This window comes from Motacilla alba, chromosome 5, assembly GCF_015832195.1.
Source record: "Motacilla alba alba isolate MOTALB_02 chromosome 5, Motacilla_alba_V1.0_pri, whole genome shotgun sequence".
Taxonomy (NCBI): Eukaryota; Metazoa; Chordata; class Aves; order Passeriformes; family Motacillidae; genus Motacilla; species Motacilla alba.
This window is the reverse complement of record NC_052020.1, coordinates 49,731,603-49,751,149: the sequence shown is the minus strand read 5'-3', so window position 1 is coordinate 49,751,149 and position 19,547 is coordinate 49,731,603. Positions and strand designations below refer to the sequence as shown.

The 19,547-nt window shown below is 38.2% G+C and overlaps 1 protein-coding gene across 2 annotated transcripts in view; it reads left to right on the top strand.

Annotated features, from left to right (window-relative positions):
- The window catches only part of SETD3 (SET domain containing 3, actin histidine methyltransferase), a 61,681-nt gene extending 43,085 nt beyond the window's left edge, over positions 1 to 18,596 (top strand). For both annotated transcript variants that reach the window (XM_038138824.1, XM_038138826.1), the window contains exons 7-13: positions 3,372 to 3,430; positions 5,281 to 5,395; positions 9,617 to 9,691; positions 12,393 to 12,559; positions 13,200 to 13,285; positions 15,017 to 15,177; positions 15,795 to 18,596. In XM_038138824.1, the coding sequence (XP_037994752.1) occupies positions 3,372 to 3,430; positions 5,281 to 5,395; positions 9,617 to 9,691; positions 12,393 to 12,559; positions 13,200 to 13,285; positions 15,017 to 15,177; positions 15,795 to 16,238 (1,107 nt within the window). In that variant the 3' untranslated portion in view covers positions 16,239 to 18,596. The remainder of the gene's footprint in view (positions 1 to 3,371; positions 3,431 to 5,280; positions 5,396 to 9,616; positions 9,692 to 12,392; positions 12,560 to 13,199; positions 13,286 to 15,016; positions 15,178 to 15,794) is intronic.
- The last annotated feature ends 951 nt before the right edge of the window (positions 18,597 to 19,547 follow it).

The following is a 19,547-nucleotide window of genomic DNA, read 5'->3' as shown; positions in this document are numbered from 1 at the left end:
TCATGTTCCCATTTTTTATTTAAAGCTTCCCCTCCCAACTTTCTGAAACTACTTCATACAGACTTGGCAAGTTAAAATTAGGGTTCATGTAGTGGATAATGTCACATTTGAAAGCTAATATGTAGAGACCTAGCTGCATGAACCTGTAAAAGCTAGATCTGATTTTTTTTTTTTTACATATTAAGTGTTTGTTTAGTTTAAATATGTCTGTATCTTTTTTGAGCAGTCTGAGCAATTTGCATGCTATGCAGCAGTCATCTTCTATACTTTATTAAATATCTGTCAATTATAAATATCAAGGTTTTACATTAATGTCAAGATAGTACATCAAAAATTCATGGAATATGTGACTTTTTTCAAGGGTATTTAATACTTAATGCATTTGTGTCATTTTTCTTTCTAGATATATTGACAGGTTTTATTAAGTGTTTGTTAGGGAGATTTCATTTTTACCAAGGGACTATAAAGAGAAGCTGCATACTAAATCAAATTCTTAATCAGAATATTGTTCTTTTTTGTGTGTCTTCAGATTCTTGTAATCTATAGGGTTTTTAAGTTACATAGTAAAATAGACCAAATCAGAAATCTAACATGATCAAATATAATGACGTATCTTAACTTTAAAAGAGCTACTAGAATATTGTACCCCGGGATGTTATAAATATGGTAATTACATATACTGGGATTTTTATTCTGCCCTGTGTCTTTTAAGACCATATTTTTGTCCTTTATTGTAATTTACTACTGGTTTTATGTGAATTACATCTGGATGGTGTCCACATAGCAGCAATCCCAAAGTTTCACAGATTTACAAACGGGAAGGGTGACAGAGCATTTGGCGGCATCCAGGATCTTTGCCCGTGGACTGGGTATTCAGGTTGGCTCTTTCAGGGGGCTGCTTGTGTGAAATGAACAGTTGATCTCTCTGCAATCCACTGATCCAATACACGTTTCCTACAGAGAGGACAATGACAGCATGATCTTGCATCCTATGGTTATTTGCTCCAAGTTCGGGTTGAGGCTGTAGGCTGGTGCTCCTGGAATGGAGTGTGCGCTGGAACTGCACACAGGGGCTGCAGCCGTCGCTTTTTGGCTGTTGAGCCCCCGCAGTGTCTGCGATGCTTTTTCACTTCCAGTGCATTATGACCATAGTCATTCTTACCCTTGGATAAACAGCGCGTTCCGCTAAATCCTGCTGTTTCGGCGGCGGGAGAAAAGCAGGAGAGAACAGAGAGGACGCACTGTTTGCGTTCCCGGGATTTTTCTCCTGGGATGGGCCGGTCGGACCGCGCTCGGCGGGGCGCTCGCTCCCGCTGCAGGTGCGCGGCGCGGGCTCTGGGGCCGCTGGGGCGCGGGGCTCGCTGCGTGCCCCGGCGGCGCGGAGCGGGGCAGTGCGCGGCGCCGCCGGCAGGGGGCAGTGCCGGCCCGCGCGGCCAGCGGCGTGAGGGCCCGGCCCGGGGGGCGGCGGGGCCGGGCGGCGCTGAGCGCCCGGGGGGCGGCGGGGCCGAGCGGGGCTGAGCGCCCGGGGGGCGGCGGGGCCGGGCGGCGCTGAGCGCCCGGGCACGGCCGTGGGCCGGGGGAGCGGCGCCCGCAGGGCTGCAGGCGGAGCGCCGGCTGTAAACTTGAGGCGCGCCATGAGACCCCGCTCCTCACAGCGATCGCCACGGGCCGGAGGGAAACGCGGCCGTGCTGGAAAGGGAGACTGAGGGGCTGATACTCGCAGTGTTGGTGCCGTCTTTCCCCGCCTAATTTATCAAGCTGCTGCAGAAATACATCATTAACACTAATACTAAGAGTTGAAATTCGATTGTCATAAATGAAAACTAGAGGGAGGTTTTTGTTTGTAATAATTAATTCCAGCTGAAGGCTGAGTTTCTGGGTTCGTTTCCGGACTCGGGTGTGCACTGTCCGGCAGCGAAGGTGCCTCCTGAAATGTCCTGGCTTTGTCTCAGTCATTTGTGCTGAATGTTTTTGTGAGAAGAAACAACTGTACAATGTGTTGCTACAATTAAATTCGAAGGGATTTGTTATACAATGACCGTGCCATCGATGTGAGTGAAAATGGAAACGTAGAGTGCTGTAAAAAGAAAAAAAAAATTAAAGTGAGGGGAGGGACAGGAGGCAGTGGACTTGTTAACTTCAGTCATGTTCCGGAGAAAGCCCATCGCAAGGGTTAACCGGAGGGGCTGAGGGAGAGCAGCCACCTGGGACCTCACACCCAATTGGCAGTCTTTTGTAATATATAATTTGCCTAAAATTGCGCGCTGAGCACAAGCTTTTGTTTTCTAATTGATTTACGGTTTGAGCCACTTTTACCTCATCCCCTACTGTCCTGCACACAGTGCCAGCAAGTACATTATAGTGAGAAATGATAAATTACCACGCACTTGTGATGCTAATGCATCAAGAGTAAAAAACTGCGTACTACATGGAGCTTCATGCATTAAAAGCGTCGCAAAGATAGAGCTATGCAAAAAATCATTTGTATCTTCTGAAATAACCGTTTGATCATTTGCTTCAATTCGTCTCAGAGACCTAATTGAACCTGAAGATTAAAAATTATGCTATTGTGGCTTTCCATTTGTGAATTGGAACAAAGTTCTAAGGAAAATGTGTGAATGTGGGCTTAAAGCTACCTGTATTTTCGAGACCTTAAATAAGTTAATTAGTCAGAAGAATAACGGGTATCAGAGCTTCTTAAAGCTTTTAGAAATTAAATGTTTGCTTGTTAATGAGAACTGCGTTATACATTCTCAAATGACACAGCTCCATTTTTAGATAGGAGCGTGTGTAGATGGGTTAATGTAGATACTGCCTAGTCAGTGTTTGTCACCAAAGCTATTTAAATATTTTAATCTGTTTTTGTTTCAGAGGTGTAGTGCAACTTTTACTGAATAACACTGTTACAGGTATCAAGGAAGAATTGAAAATCTTGTACAATATTTCTTGCATTTGTGAAATACCTCACAGATATCACAGAGGAGAGGAAAATGTGGAAGTTGGTGAAAGCTAATGTACACTTATTGTCTGATTTCTTTCCCCTCCTGTGCATTGAGGGCTGGATTGTGTTTTACCTTCGCATACTCAGTCCACCTTAAATTTTTTTATTTTTGTACAATGTCTGTGGGTTCCAGCCTTGAAATATGAAGAAACAGATTTATGGCGGCTGCTGGGCACAACAAATTAAGTTGACAGTGATGTATGAGAGCATAATAGCATGATGATCCCTCTGTAGCGCGGCTGGACGCCTCCTGCTTCATTTGGCTCTTGTTAGGATCTGTTAGGCAGCTAAATAATGAAATTCTGCTGACTGATTTCTGATTTCTCTTTTCTTCCTCTTTTCACCTTTTTATGCAACTTACATTTTGCAGACCCATCCTAATGCCAGCAAACTGCCCTTAAAGGATTCTTTCACTTATGACGACTACAGGTTGGTCTGTCTTAATTTTTTTTCTTTGTGCCTTTTCTGTTTTTACTATGGTAAACTATGGAGCCCTGGAAGTCTTAATTGGTGGGAAAGCCCTATTGTTACTGAAATGTTAATTGTAGGATTTGATACTAATACACTTTATTAATGAAGAAGAAAGTGAAATAAATATGCAGATTTTAATTGTTACAAAGGAATAGTCATTCATTATAAGCAGTTAGTTTAGCCCACTGGCACACATAGTCAGATTACTAAGGTAATTCCTTGCTTCTTAAGAAAATAATTCAGTTGACGTGGCAGGAATTTTAGGGTTTGGGTAATTTTTTTTTTTTTTTTTTCACAAAAGGCTCTACCAGCACATACTAGAAAAAGTCAATATCTAGAGCTGCTGCTGTTGAACAGGAGAGCTGGAGAATGGAAGTTGTACACTTGAAGCATGAGTGTCACTTGGAGGTGCTATAAGGGGTGACAGAACTAAGATAAAAAGAATAATAATTAAGATAATGAGAGCTTTAATTCTGTTAAATGATTAAAATAGCATGAATAAAAGGCATTCATAAGGGATTTTCTAGCCTAGTTGTACTTGTGGGTAAGGCTATGAAAGTGGGATTTCTGAAGCATGCCTCCTTCACTTAAAGGGTCACTGAGGAACACACCAACTTACACGTGAAGTGGTCAAAAATTTTACAGACAAATTGCAACAATTAACAAGAGGCATATTGTTACTGTGTTTCAAGCAGTGTTTGTATATCAGAATTATCCACAATTTAACTTTACCTTTCTTTTTAGACATTAGGTTGATTTCAGTTTGCCACTGTCTTTCTCATCAATCTAGTTCTTCTGAAGAAATCCCTCACGAAGTCTTATTCTGAATATTAAATACATGTTAGTAGTGGAGTCTGTGGGAATTAAAATTATTTTGACCTTCTCCTGGTGACATCTTTTTTCCCTCAAAAAACCCCACAACACACATATGTAGTAAGGCTGGAACATGGTGAGACTGAGGTTCTTTTTTCCCACTGGTGTTTAATATTAATTTTTGTCAGGTATAAAACAAAAAATTAAATTCTAGAAAATACCGAAATTCTAAGCTTTTCTAAAGATTTTTATGTTTGAAAAGGTAGCTTGCATTTTGTTTACTTAACCTGACTTAGAAGGGTTTTGAATGATGTCCACGTGCTAAAGAATGACATAATACTCTCTTCGTGGTTTTTACCCAGATATCCGTTTGGAATGTTGTGGCTTTTTTTCATCTCAATACTATTGAGCAGAAAATTTAGCGATACTGACCTAAGCCAAAATCTTGCAAATTGAAGAGAAACACTTACCAAAAGGCCGTGCGCATGTCAGGGGGTTGCACTGCTTTCCAGTTCATGCAGTACATAAGCTTTTTAGAGAGTGAGGGGGAAAATGCATCCTGGTTCTTACAAGAGTTTGCACGTAGATGAGAGCTCCTGCTGCCCAGCAGGAGAAGCTGCAGGAGCAGGTGACCCTGGGTTCGGGATGGATATTGTGAGGTACATATGTGCTGAAGGACTGGGAAGCAGAAGCTGACAGAGGGAGTGGATCCTGGCTGAGGAATGCAGCCAATGGAAGGTGTGAAGATTGTCTTGCAAAGAGAAGAGGGGTCACCATCCTGGTTTGGTATTTGTTCTGTGTCATGTCTTGGAAACCTGGGACCTATTGCTTTTCCTGCAAGTGATATTGCCTTCTACTGTTCCTATAGTCAGTGTGATCTTAAAGGAGACTAAGTTTGGAAACTCCCAGTCTGAATGCTTGCTTCAGGTGGGACTATGGCCAGTTGTATTTTATGCTTTGAACATTGACCATCTCATGTTTTTTAACTTTTGCAGATGGGCAGTTTCCTCTGTTATGACACGGCAGAACCAGATTCCAACAGAAGATGGTTCCAGAGTTACACTGGCTCTAATACCTTTATGGGACATGTGTAATCATACTAATGGACTGGTAAGGATTTCTTCAGTGTTGCTGAAAGACTTTAAAGCTTAAGTGTTAAATCTTTCAACTGCTGTGCAACAGTTTAGTAACACTTGCTGTTATGCTTCTTAACACAGGTATGTTATCTTCCCAAGAAACCCTAAAAAATTAATATCTGAAAGAAAGGTGTGTTGGTTTCTCAAATATCTTATGATAGCTTTTCATGGAGAGCTTTCTTCATATAGAGAAACCTTTACAGGAGGTTTGATACTTGTGTAAAGTTATGTCTTTTGTACGTATAATGTACTTTTTCAAGTTTTCATTTACATGAAATGTTTTGTCCAGACAAGTCTGAATAGTCTCCTGACATAGAACTTTGTTTCTGGTGGGCTGAAAAAGATGCACAGTACTGGACAGAATTGTTCTGAGAACGGAAAGCAGGCACTGATGGATGTTGCCTCTTGTAGCTACCACTAGGGAAAGTGGTTAGAGATTTGCTACTAGAAATACTGCCTGCTCTCCTAACCGTGCCCAAAGAGCCTTGTTACAGATACAGCAACAAGAAGAACAAAGCCTAGTTCAACAAAAACAGTACATCTGTTACTACATCAAAGAAACAAAATGCAAAAATACTACTTTAGGGCATATTAAACATTTAAAAGGTGACATATGTATATAGAAAGTCAGACCTGCTGACATTTTGGCTTACGTGCGCTAGTTCAGGGGATGATTCCTGATTTCTTTAACAGACTAGTTAATGCTGAGGTGAGGAAATGGAAACCCAGAGAGGCTGGTTTATCAATGTTATTTAGTCATGCTCATGTAGACTTCAAAAGTCATACCCCCTACTTGTGTTTCCAGTAGATATTATGTATTGTAAGCACTGGATATAACCATCCTGTTCAAGTGATCTGGTTCTTTTGTGGGAGGGTTGACCTGAGTGTTAGGACAGCAGTATGTGTTAGTGCTGTTGGTATAAAAAACGTCTGTTTTAAATGAACAAACTGTAAAGTAAGTTGTTTTTCAATTGACATTTAGCTAATTTAGTGTTACTATGACTGTATCAATTACAGCATGGTAGGCTAGGCTACGAAGTTGCAAGTGTTTGGGCTTTATTATTTATTTATTTTTCCTTATTGCAAGGTGATTGCATGTTGTTCTTTAACAGTGATTCTTGCCTTTGCCTATTTGTTATGCAATCTCACAGCTTTGATTTAGCAATAAAGTTCATATGAGAGTCTGCAGTATAAAGAAAATCGCTTAAAATTCAGAAATGTGTATTTTTGTAATATAAGTCATAGCTGCAAGCGTCAGTACTTCCTGTACCCTCTTCCTGCTGGGCATCTCTTTCAGATGCTTTTGCAGAGACTTGTCTGTATTCATTAGACAACTCTTAATGAATGCTTTCAAAGTTGGGATTAGAGTAAAGAGGAAGAGAATCAAGGTTCTGTGAGGGGAAATTTAAGTAGCATATATTAAAAGAACAGCTATTTATGTTGTTTTACTCATTTTAACTTCTATTTAAATTGATAAAGTAATTTTTATTATTATTATGCTGTTTAACAGTGGGTTTGATATGGAGCCAGCCTCTGGAGCCAAACCTCCTAATGCAGTAGTATATCAGGATTTGAAACATCTTTTATGCTGAAGTATGTCCTAAAGGGCAAAGGGGGTTGTGCTGAACTTAAATATTTTGTATATATGTAAAGATTTCAGTAATTTATTTCATATTTCTACAGAAAATAATTTAAATGGATGTAAATTGAGGAAGGATAGAAAACTGTAGTATTGGTAATGGGCTAAGAAAAGCTACTAAAGCTATTTCTGTTGTGTGCTAGTTGCCTTTTACTATTAGAAATGGGGGGTGACTGCTAAGAAAACTGTAAGCTGCCTGTATCATAGTTCATGTTATTGTAGAGTGAGGTGAGGGTGGGCTCTGCTCTCATCCCAGCACAATCCCTTTAAAATACATGAAGGGAACTGTTATTCATTGCAGGAAAGTAAGAAACAAAAGATGACATGGAATGCACCCCTGTGTAGTTTATTCCAAATGCAGTGCTGAAATACCTCCCAAGTCAATCCGCTACCAGATATACCCTGTTCTTGCTTTATTCCACAGGGCCCCTTTCCATGAACTAGATAATAAAATGCTCTTTGGATTTGAACTGGAGCTAGGTCCATCCAGCTTTTTCTTGCTTCTGACACTATTAATTAGATCAACCTGCCTCTAAGAACTATTTCAAAATGGTTGTCTTCATGCATTTCTCATTGTTATTCTTTAGTGGGATTGTATTTTGACAGTCAGAGGTTGATTACCAGTTCTGACAGAGCTTTGAATAAGCTACATTCTGCCTGTTGGGCTGGGTCCATCCTTAATCACTGACCAAGCAGACTATTGCATGCTTTATACACAACTTGAAATTCATGTATCAGTCTGCTTCAGAAATAAAACTGAAGGGATGCAATTTGTCAGCTATCATGTGGGAAGAGAAGTAAACACCCCTGTTAATTCTCTTACGTGACTGCTATTAAAAGAAAGAGGAAATAGGAGTCTAGGACTCCATTATGCTTTATAGAAAAGTCTTTCAGAAGTGCTGCTGGGTTTTGTGTGTTGTTTTGGTTTTTTTCTTTTTAAAAGCAAAACTAAAAATTTAAAAGAAAGATCAGTACTCCAGTGAGGCATGCGTAAATGGACAGAATTCTCCTCTTAAAATAATGGAATTTCCCCAGTCTGTGAAAGACTCCTGTTCCCGGTTATCCACTGGCATTTCAAAGCATTGGAGTGGACTTTTCGCATTCAGAACTATTTCACTGAGTTTACACAGTAAGGAAATTTCAGGACAGGTCAGGAGATTCTTTTTTTGGATGAAAAGTACAGAAGATGACTGTATTTGAACTAGGAAGGTAGTTTTGTCACCCTCTAGCATTTGTAACCTGCAATTCAGGGCAGGATAACTTTCTAAACTGAACATCTTAATTAAAATTGTGTGGTCCAAGTTAGAGAATGCCCAGAAATTTCTGTGTTCAAGTACTGCAGCCTGTGTTTCTCAGTAGTGCATGACTCTCGTGTTCTTTAGTGATCTCCACAAACCCATTAAACAGACCTGCAGTGAGGCATCTGCACAGGGAGGTTTCTGCAAGCGTCTGCAGGGCCGGGCTGCCTGTGCTTGGGGCTGACATTTTGGATTTGCTCCATTTGAAAGCACTGTTTCGGCTGACAAATGCACATTTAATGATGCAAGCAGTGCAAAACTATTAATGTGTAAGCCATCAACCAAGCTTTTGAAATAATCTGAGGAGTTCTGTCTTTGGACAAGCTGCATCGAAGATGGGAATGGGGGTATACTGCAACTCACGTCAGTCAGCTTACAAAAAAGCATGTTTTCATTTTCAAAGGCTGAGAGAGAATTGTTGGCTTCTTCTAGGTTTTTCCCCAGGCTCAGAGCATATTTTTCCATAAGTTACCTCTGTCAGTACTGTACTCAGACTACCTACCTAAAAGTTGCTTTCTGATTTTTCTGCAGCTTATGTTCCATCCTGTGGCTGCATCTCTGGTCATACTATTCAAGAACATGCTGTTTGTTACTTAATTAAAAATACTACATTTTTAGGATAGCTTTACTTGTTAGTGCGACCCCTTTACAGTTTAGTAATTATTTTTGGGGAAGTGCAGGTTTGTCAAGAGAGTTTATCCTCTTCCATTGCCAGCTACCATCTCAAAAATCCTTTTAGCATTTTAAGAGTATTACTTAACTTACAGATAAAGGGATTATTTTCAAGTAAATTATAATTCTCTGAAGATTGTATCCCCTAAAGATCCACAGTTATCTAATCCTTTTTCATTGAGAGATCAAAAATGTGTTGGCAGTTGAAGGATAAAGCACAGCATATAGAGCTGTCAGTGCTTGCTCCCTTGGGCCTCATGGGAGTGACTGAAAGCTCCAGAACTTTATAACAAGCTGCTGGCTTTAGCATGGTACTTTGTCTGTGCTCTGTGGAGGGTACCTTCCTCAGAGCCTTCTGTTCACTTCAGGTAGGTTATTTCCTCCATTAGATTTCTTTAATGCCCAGACTTTTTTAAAAAAGAGATTGCTTAGGATTAAGTAAAGCAATCACTATCAGCTGTATTCTATTGTGCTGAGAAAAATGTGCAATTCCTATTGTTAATATTTATTTCCAATAGGAAAATTTGTCAGTGGAGAGAGAAATATAAAATGCTAAAGGTGCTTTTGTCACTCTTTTCCTGGATAGATCACTACAGGCTACAATTTGGAAGATGACCGGTGTGAATGTGTAGCACTTCAAGATTTCAAGGCTGGAGAACAGGTAGTGTGAAGAGTTGTCTGCATTATTGTTGTTCCATTAAGTTCTGTGAACACTTGGTGACTCCCTAGAGAATTTTAATAATGTAGTGGTGTGGATTTAATCCTGCTACATTTGAATTTTATTATTCTGAGCTAAATTTGAGTGAAAATGCTACCAAACTAAATGCATGTACATTTTTTAGAATATTTTCTATCATTTGGTAGACCCCAACCGTAGGAGAGTTTTGTTCCTCGTATTTAATCGAACTAGTTGAAATATTTAATCATTGCTGAGTGAACATACACAGCCACCAAGTTTGGCATTCTGGAAGAGCTTAGTTAAAGGCCATATCCAAAGGACCAAAGATAAATATTTTTTTTGTTTTTCTGCAATAATGGATTGTAGAGTGTTTTTTAACAAGGTGTTTGTTGGCTTATGTTTCTTGTTAGTCTTCATTCATTTAAAAGAGGTGAAATGCAGTACACTTGCCAGTCATTTTAACCCGTGCTGTTGTTATTGCAATACTTAGTGGAAATGAGAAAGGACCTAAAAACATACTCCATCCCTTTCACACAGGCATGCATGCATTTACCTCTTCATCGTGAGACAGCAGGAGAGTCTTGCAAAGATGCATGGAGTTCAGATGCATGGAGCTCAGATGCATGGAGTTCAGAATCCAGTATTTTGATCAGAATTGCTCAAAACCAAAACTGTGTGTCCAAACTAGTGATGCACTGAAGACAGTGGTTCTAGGAGTGTAGGAAGCCCCTGTGCTGTGTCAGCAGCCAGCCTAAACCCTCAAGTGGAGCAGCACTCCTTTTCTGACTGCTGCCTGTGCAGTCATCATGGCCAGACAAAGCCTTTGTCTATGAAACATCCTGAAATGTTTTGCAACTCAGCCTCTGAGTTATTACTTTTACTCTGTTATTTTGCCAGTCTTACAATTTATAATATTTTGATTTTAATTTTTCTTTTGTATTGTTATCTTTTTTTAACAAAGAAGTGTCTGGCTTTTTTTCTTTATTGAATACATCTTTCCAAAAGTGTATTTATCCTCATTGCTATGCTGAGGTTTACAGTGATTGTATATTTTTGCTCTCAGAATTTGTTATGGTAGTCAAATATTTTCTGTTTTTTCCAATTGTGGTGTGATGAGTTAAAAGGGGTCCACAGTTTTTCCAGAAGTGATCCAATTTACAATTTTCTACAGCTGGCAATGGATGTGTCATATAGCTGTTCTGGCTGCTCTCTCCATTTCAATTATAGAGAGGTCCTATATTTCAATTTTATTTTAGTAGTTTCTCTTTGTCTGCTATTTATCAGAATTTCTGTGCAAACTTTAATTGTTAGTGACATCTTTAAAGCACTGTAATTATATAATGCTTCTGGCCTTTAATATACCATGCAGATGTCATTTCTTATGGTTTCATCAGGAAGAGTGTATGATCCATGCTTTTACTACTAAAAAATGTTAGGCAGCAGAGTTCCACAGATTCTGTCAAACACTGGCCTAAAATAAAGCAATTCTCACTCTGTTTAATTGGATGTTTTGTAAACAGTCTTGGGGTGTAAGAACATATTGTGTAATCTACACATGGTGTGTGACTTTTAGTTTAATATGAGATGTATCACAGTAGTTTTAAAACTTGAGAGGGTGAGCAGCTCTCTCCTTAGCCACTGCCTCAATACACCTAGTCAGGTCCCATGTTCATCCTATGAGTGAGTTACAGTATAATGTTCAGTATAATTCAATATCACACTTAAGCATTTAGTGCTTGGGATAAACAGCTCTTATACAAAATTGAAAACAGAGAAAGTAAATGGCATCATTGCTGTTACTGAGCCCTTTGGAGAGCACTGTGTCTTTCCCTGTCAGCTAGAGAGGAATGGAAGCTTGCAGGCATCCAGGGCACTGCTGTACCCTGAGGTTCTGAAGGAAAGTCTGTAACTGCTGGAACTTTTTTTTCTGATTGACAATTTTGTTATCAAACACAAATGGGAAAATATCCTCTTGATGTGGGAGAATACAATTGCTACTCTGACCTCTAGTCCCATGAATTTCATACCGCCTAGCCCTGAGTTAAATACATTCTGCAGGTTATATTTAGGAACTTCTTTTAAAATGTGAATTAAAGTAACTATATGCTTTATAGAAAAGAGTTCAGAGTAAAACAAAAATAAATCCTGGCTGAACACAGCTCAGATCTATCTGTATGATGTACTGTGGTATATCCATATCTTAAGGTAACATTTAAATGAAAGCAAAGTTCATCTGTCAGTTTGATCTGTATAGTTTGGAGTGGACATTTGGTTGGGGAAAATGACTCCAGAAACATAATTTCTTTTAATGGGCCCTCCTTGTCTCTGATTTTTTTAGCCTTTAATAAGCCTTTGGAAGCTTATTTCTGTATGCTGGTACTTTATGTCAGTGTGAGAAACCAGAACACTTTTTTTAAAGTACAGAATAAGAATTTCTTCTTGCCTTTCAAAGTCTCTGTTGTACATGTATATGTTTACATCTACCTCTAAAGTGTAATTGCCATATTGTATACAGCATTTGAGTCAATACCAGAAAACAAAGCATGTTTCTTCATTTAACCAAATATACATTGTACTTAGAATAGTAACTCTTCTAGAAAATAACTTTCAAATTATGTCAATTTTGTGAGCTGATCTTAAGCTTTTTTTTCCTGTCCCTTCACTTCTCTTTTCATCCTTCTAGATTTACATTTTTTATGGCACTCGGTCAAACGCTGAATTTGTGATCCACAGTGGTTTTTTCTTTGATAATAATTCACATGACAGAGTGAAAATAAAGCTTGGCGTGAGTAAAAGTGACAGGCTGTATGCTATGAAGGCAGAGGTCTTAGCTCGTGCTGGTATCCCAACGTAAGTAAAACACAATGCCATGGGTTTTTCAAGACATTTCCAAAGTATATAGTGTCCAGTAGAGCATAGATGAAGCTCTTTTGTGATAATTTTCTTAGGTGTTATATTTCTCCTGTTTGTATAGCAAATTAAAGTTATTGTAATAATATTTACAGAAGTTCTCTGAGCTATATTATCATCTAATTTGAACCATATATAAGGAAAAAAGCCTTTGCTTTAATAGCCATTTGAACAAAAGCAGAGCAAGGATTAATTTGAAGCAATCTGTGCTTTTACTTTCTTTCCTATCCCTTGCAGACATCCTACAATGCTCAGTATGTGAATCACAGCATTTTCCTTTAGTCATTTCAGTCCAGAGGGTACTATTAGGAGCAGCAGACATGAAACATTGCATTTTCATGAATTTATTATGAAAGCTGTATAAAATAATTTTAAGTGTAAAATAGTGGAGATAATCATTCTTTTCAGATACAAGTTAGGGAAGATTTTCTGTTTGAGCTACTATTACCTAATTTTTTTAAGTTACTTTTGTAACAGTACATTTATTGTATACTTTATGGTCTTTTATGTTAAAATAAGTTAAAAGATATGACAATTGGACTTGTATTTACTGTTGTTGTTTGATTGTTTCTTTTATTAGTTCAAGTGTTTTTGCCTTGCACTCCACTGAGCCTGCAATCTCTGCCCAGCTTTTGGCTTTCCTTCGAGTGTTTTGCATGAGTGAAGGTAGGATATTTTATGAAGATAACCTAATTTATGTTTGTCTTGTTGTGGGGATTTTTGATTTTTTTTTTGTTAATGTAGGAATGGAATAGACATTTATGTAAAACATTAAGATAGATGATCAGAAAAGTTGAGGAGTTTAAGTTAAAAAGAAATCAATAAGCTACTGAGAACCCTGATCTTTGCCCATGTCATCTGAGGGAATATTTCAGTAACTCTGAAAGCATGAGATGATACAATTTTTATTTCTTTAATCTCCCAGACTCTTGTGAGTGAGCCTTGGAGTTTGATCTCTAGTTCTTAGGTTTCAAAACAGTTTGCAGAACAAGATCATGCAAGACCTAGGGGTTTACATGCTTAAAATCACAGCATTTAAGTCATCACCACTGGAATAATTGACATATGAAATTGGAATACTCTGTACTGTAGAGGAAATATGGAAGAGACATTTCAAAGTTGAGTATTTTCAATATTTTAGTAATTTGTGATCTATATATTCAGTATTTTAATAATTGGTAATCTAAAACAAATTTCTGTATTTGCAGACTGTCTTTCTAGTGTTTCTCTTCTGTTACTTTTATTTGTGGGGCAAAATATGTGTACGTTTAATAAATATTCACCTTATTTGTGCATGTGAAACTTCTCATTAAATGCTCATAATAGCTCCTTGGTTGTTAGGTGCAGTTTTGAAGGTTATGGATGTGACAGTTTGTCATGACAGTGAGACAGCTCCCTTGCAGTTAGGAGTACTGTGCAGATAATGTGGATTTTTTGTGCCAGCAGGAATACTGAAGTAGTTGAGTTTCTGCATGTGGTCTATTTGCTTTCTTTAATAAAAACTATGTAACTTAGTGTCATGCCTTCACTTCCTCTTGTCATCCATCTTTTAGAATTTACTAAGAAATTACAATATACTGAAACAGTTCAGTTGGAAGGGACCTACAACATCCATCTCTTCCAATTGCCTGATACTTCTGGGAAGTAAATTCAAGGGAAGAAAATTTTAGGATGCTGATGAGGGAGTGAATTTTGGCTTGGAGAGGAAAATATAGCTAGTGAATGCTTTAATTGCATTTCTCTGGTATATTGTGCTCACTTTATTTATATGTCTTAAATAGTGTTTAAGAAAACTGTTTATTGAGAAACTACATGCAAGCTCCTGGTGAAGTTTGTCATGACTGATTTGCAGTAGTCAAATTTATTAATTAAAACTTAAAATTGGGGAATTGAATGTGATTAAATGTTTTCTGCTCTTGAGTTTTGATGGATGTCTTTTCTGAACACCTCTAGGAAGTTTCTGCTACTGAAAAAGATTATCAAAACATAGGAAAAAGAATTCCATTGCACGATCTCTGGCCTGTTCCTTTTATTATCAAAAAGTTCATTGCATTATTTACTAATTTACTCCCTTTCATTTATGAATGATTTTACACAACATTCTGTTTCACTGACAGAGATTTACACGGTGTATGAGAGGCTGTGATATCTAAAGTATCTTTACTTCCAGGTGGAGAGAAGGCCCGTTTTCTGCTGACCTCAAGACTTGCAGTTGTCTCTTTGAGGCAAATCCTAGAAAAAAAGCAGCATATCTGATAACTCTTATTTGAGGAGAGGGTTATTTTTTGCTAGCTGCTCAAAGATATACGTTTGAAAATAAATCTTTCTGCAGTTTGTCAACTGACAGAGTGAATGATGAGATTGTTTTTTAACAGATTGGTTTTATACTTATTGCAGAAGAGCTGAAGGAGCACTTGATAGGTGAGCATGCGATTGGCAAAATCTTCACTCTGGGGAACTCTGACTTTCCTGTTAGCTGGGACAATGAAGTTAAACTTTGGACATTCCTGGAAGCCAGAGCATCCCTTCTTTTGAAAACCTACAAAACAACTGTGGAGGTAAAATTATCATTATGTCTAATTTAAAAGTCTGAGTTCTTCTGTGCGTTGTGGTTGTAGGAAAAGATATTTTGTTCTCCATTTTGTCCTTGCAAACTTCAACCTGAATGTTAGTACATAATTCATTCTGTGCTTTTTAAGTGTAGAAACAGTTTTGCATTATCTAAGTAAAATCAAATAAGATTGCAAAAAAGGAAATTTTGTTAATGTAATTTTGTTAATGTATTTTTCCTTTGATTTTCCAAGTAGAGACTACCTGCTTTTTTCTCTCCAAATAAGATGGGGAATCAGTTTCAACTTGTTGTCTGTTAGTTGCATTCTCCAGACTGCAAAGAAATGTGCTCCTATTGCAAATGTATAAGTGAACCTACATGTTGCATGTATTTGTGAAGTAACCTGACTCTGCTTGTCATGCAGACTGATTTATGTGCAGAGATTTTGGGCTTTTTTATGATTTCATGACAAATTTCATTGGGACTCCTTGCAGACCCCCCTCATGTCCATTTGGCTCTGCCCGGAGAGCCTGGTGTCACTTCCTGCTCAGAGAAGAGATGAGGTGAGGGGCTGTTGTATTGTGTTAGGTGTTAGTGGCAGACTTGCTTTTTCTTTTCCACCAGGTCGATAAGTCCTTCCTGGAGACTCATGACCTCACTCCACATGCGATAATGGCCATCAAACTGCGCTTAGGTGAAAAAGAGATCCTGGAGAAGGCAGTGAAGAGCGCAGCTGCCAGCAGAGAGTACTACAGCAAACAAATGGCAGACGGAGCTCCGCTTCCCAAGTATGACAAGGGCCATATTGCCTTGTTGGAGAACACTGTGGCAGACTCTAGACTCCCTATTGTCTTGAGAAACCTAGAAGATGTGGAAGAGCAAGGGGACTTAAAGATTGATGAAGCCATTGATGCTGAAGTCACAGAGAATGGGTTTGTAAATGGTGAAAACTCTTTATTTAATGGGACCAAATCAGAAAGTGAAAATCTTAGTAAAGAGAAAAGCAACAGAGGGACTGAAGATGCCAAAGAATCTTCTTCAGAAAGTACTGATGAGGTTAAAGAATAGTCCTAAAACTTTACTTTCTTGTGAAATTAAACTAGCTGAAGTTTATCAACAGTGCATTTATGTTGGTGTGTTCCTTTGTTAACATTTCTCTTTCTGCAGAGAAAAATGGTTTTGCTGCTTTATATAAAAATGAATTTTTAAGTTATTTAAAAGATTTAGCATCCCTTTTCAATTAAGATTGCCATCTTGCTTTCAGGCAAAAACTGGGGAAAGAGGTGCCTTTGGAAGATTTTGCAGCCCTTTGTTGAACCAAATGTATTTTCTTCCTGGGGAAGAATTCAGCTCTTCTATCTGCTGTGCGTTTGTTGTTCTGTCACTCTGACTACCGAAATTAAAAGCTTGCTCTGCCTCCTGCCAAGAAAAGCAGAAGGCAGGACTGACTCGGTATTCAGCATGAAGGTAGGGGAGCAGTACAGCAGAAAACTGAATGAGAGGATCAGAAACTTGGGAGACTGGAGGAAAACCTGTTTAAAATCAGGTGTGCCAGTCCAGAAAAAGGTAAGGTGGCAACCTTATGATTGGTGGTTTTAAATGTCAATGAGAATCCAAATTGTATACACTTAAAGCGATCTCTGAAGATTTCATTTTACTTTGTCTTTTGTTTACTGTATAAAATATCTTTCTTCTTCAGTCGGAGTTAGGCTGCTAAAATACAACATTCATGAACTTTTAAAGGCTGACTACTTTTTATTTCCAGGCAGTAGTTTTTATTTACAATGTTGGCAGAGCTACTGGAGATTTTGCAAGCAGATAGGCCAAGCCACAGCTTTAAACTGATCAAAGTGAGGTCACTTCCCAGCTTCTTCAGATTTTCACAATGAGCTAGAGATTTTCAAAGCTACACTTTTGACTAAATCATTATTAAAAGGAAAATATTAATAATGTTCTTGTCTGCTACTCCTTCATTTCTGTGTTGTTGAATGTAACATTGAATTCACATGGTTACCTGATCTTACTCGACTTTGTCTTTTTGTTACGATATTAATTGATCCTGCTTCCTCAATGGAAATGGCAAACAGGTTTATGTAATTTTGGCCCAAGTCCAAACCACAGCCAGGTCTGCAGTGGTTTTTGCCATTTAGATTATGTCTTCATCTGATGCACATTTCTTGCAATACCTCCACAAATTAAGCAGGTCTACTGTCACTAGTGTCACCAGCAGTTTTGGTCACTATCATAGTACGTGTTTGAACTTCTAGGTGGAAACCATACAGTCCTAGCACTGTGCAATATCAGAACAAGGGTAGTTCCATGGCTTGACTTTGAAATTACCAGCGTATTAGGAGAGAGGAGGGCAGAATATTTTTATTTTGTGGATCAGTTCAGGGGAGTATAAAGTGGTTTAAATCAGTTCTCAATATTAAGGACTTTGTCTTTTGCTTTTGTATCCTTAAGTTCATGATAATGGATAGAATGGAAAGCTTGGACATTTGTTTAAAACTCAATAGAGGATGCAAACTGTTCATCTAAGATCAGTTGCAGTAAAATGTCTTTTGGCACATTTGTAGTTTTTTAGCCTTTGCTTCTTTCATACTGCAACCTGGAACATGTGTTTTTGCATCAATCTTTGGTGAAATAGACATTTAAATAGTGACTTTCTTTCCGGTTGTCATAGAAGTTCTGGTGTTCAGCTAGTATCAGCGTGGGGAAAATAGAAAAAATAGTTTTTTAAAAATTATTTCACTAAGAATGGCATGTTGCCATTGCACCTTGGATATTGCTTCATCACTAACAAGATGCTGGACCAGTATTTTTGTAACTATATGCTGCCTTTGGTAGAATGTTATGGAATTGTTGTCTTGACAATTTAAATGTCATACAAGAGTCATTACATTTTGGTTTTTATTAGGACCAATACTCCACTTCTGTTTCTGCCACTTACATTGCACAACATTGTACTAGATACTATGATGCAATTCTGAAACTAGCCTTCCCTGAAAATTATAACTGTAATTCAGAATTTAAATGCTTTGATTCAATCTGATACACTGTATTTTGTTCCAGTATTTGCTAATATCTATGGCATAGCAAAGCCTGTGGTCACCACAGGACAGAATGTGTGGGTTTTCTTGAATAAAATATAGTTCTACCATGTCTTCACTAGTGAGTGTATTATACAAACAAAACCTCTACCTGCTACTGACTGCTGTATCTTTTGGGGTCTGTGGGGAGAGGAATATCTGTCCAGGTGTACAGATGAAGATTAAAGGACAAATAGTTGGGGGAAAAACCAAAAAAGAATTCAAGTAAAAGAAAGGGAAAGTGTTCTACTGAGTGCATGGTCAAATTCTTACTCTTCATCTGTTAGTGTTATTTAGAAAAATATGTTACACACAATAAAAATAGTGAGTAATCTAATTTTGTAATTTGCATTTTTCCTCTGTGCATGTAATGGTTCCTTCAGAAGCACTAACCTAAAACTTAAGCTTTTGAAAACTGAGGTGAAAACAAAAAAAATTGGCACTGATGAGCCCTTATTACCATCTGTCATGAAAACAGACCTTTCAAAGCATTTTAAAGTTAACTTTCTTCATAATGTTTAGTTAAGAGGCTGTTCACACTAATCCCAGGCTAAATGCCAAATCTTGCTTCTGTTTAGCTATCTAAAGTATTCCTGTAAGAAAGACATCACTTGCATTTCTCGGACTGTTCTCCAAAAGCAAAACAGGGGAAAAAAAGCCTTTTGAATTTTACATGAACCTACCTTCCGCTGAATCATTTCCCTAACAACCTGTAACTAGTTTGGGTCTGTGCCATGAGGTGATGTCCATATTTCCCTCTTGATAAAGTCAAATATACAAAATTGAGCAACAACTGCCAGCCTGAAAAATGTTTTTAAAGTGTAAATGCAACTGTAGCTTAAGTGCTGTCATGAGTGAAGGAGAAATGAGAGCCTTCTGGCTGGGGAGGTGGGATGGTTTTTGTTCTTGGCTAGAATAAATATTCTTTGCCTCAGACATCATTATAAGGTGGTATGTACAGAAAATCTGTGCAACCCAACAGTAGCTGCCTTCTTGAGGCTGATTTGCCTTTAGGGAGGAATGATCATCATGGAGTCATGAAACTCGCATGATTCAAAGGTGTTCTGGAAGATTTCGTTTACAAAATCTCCTCTAGTTCACATGCTGCAAAACAGTATGTTGTATCTACTGCTGCCCCTTCTCTCTCCCTCATTTTATAGAAAGGCATGTGAAGTAATTATGAAACATCATTTGAAGTATTTCAATCAGACAAAAGAAAGGTGCTCCCAAAATCTTCTTTTCTGATTTTATGGACCGAAAGTCAGTCCAGGTGTTTCTTACACTCTGT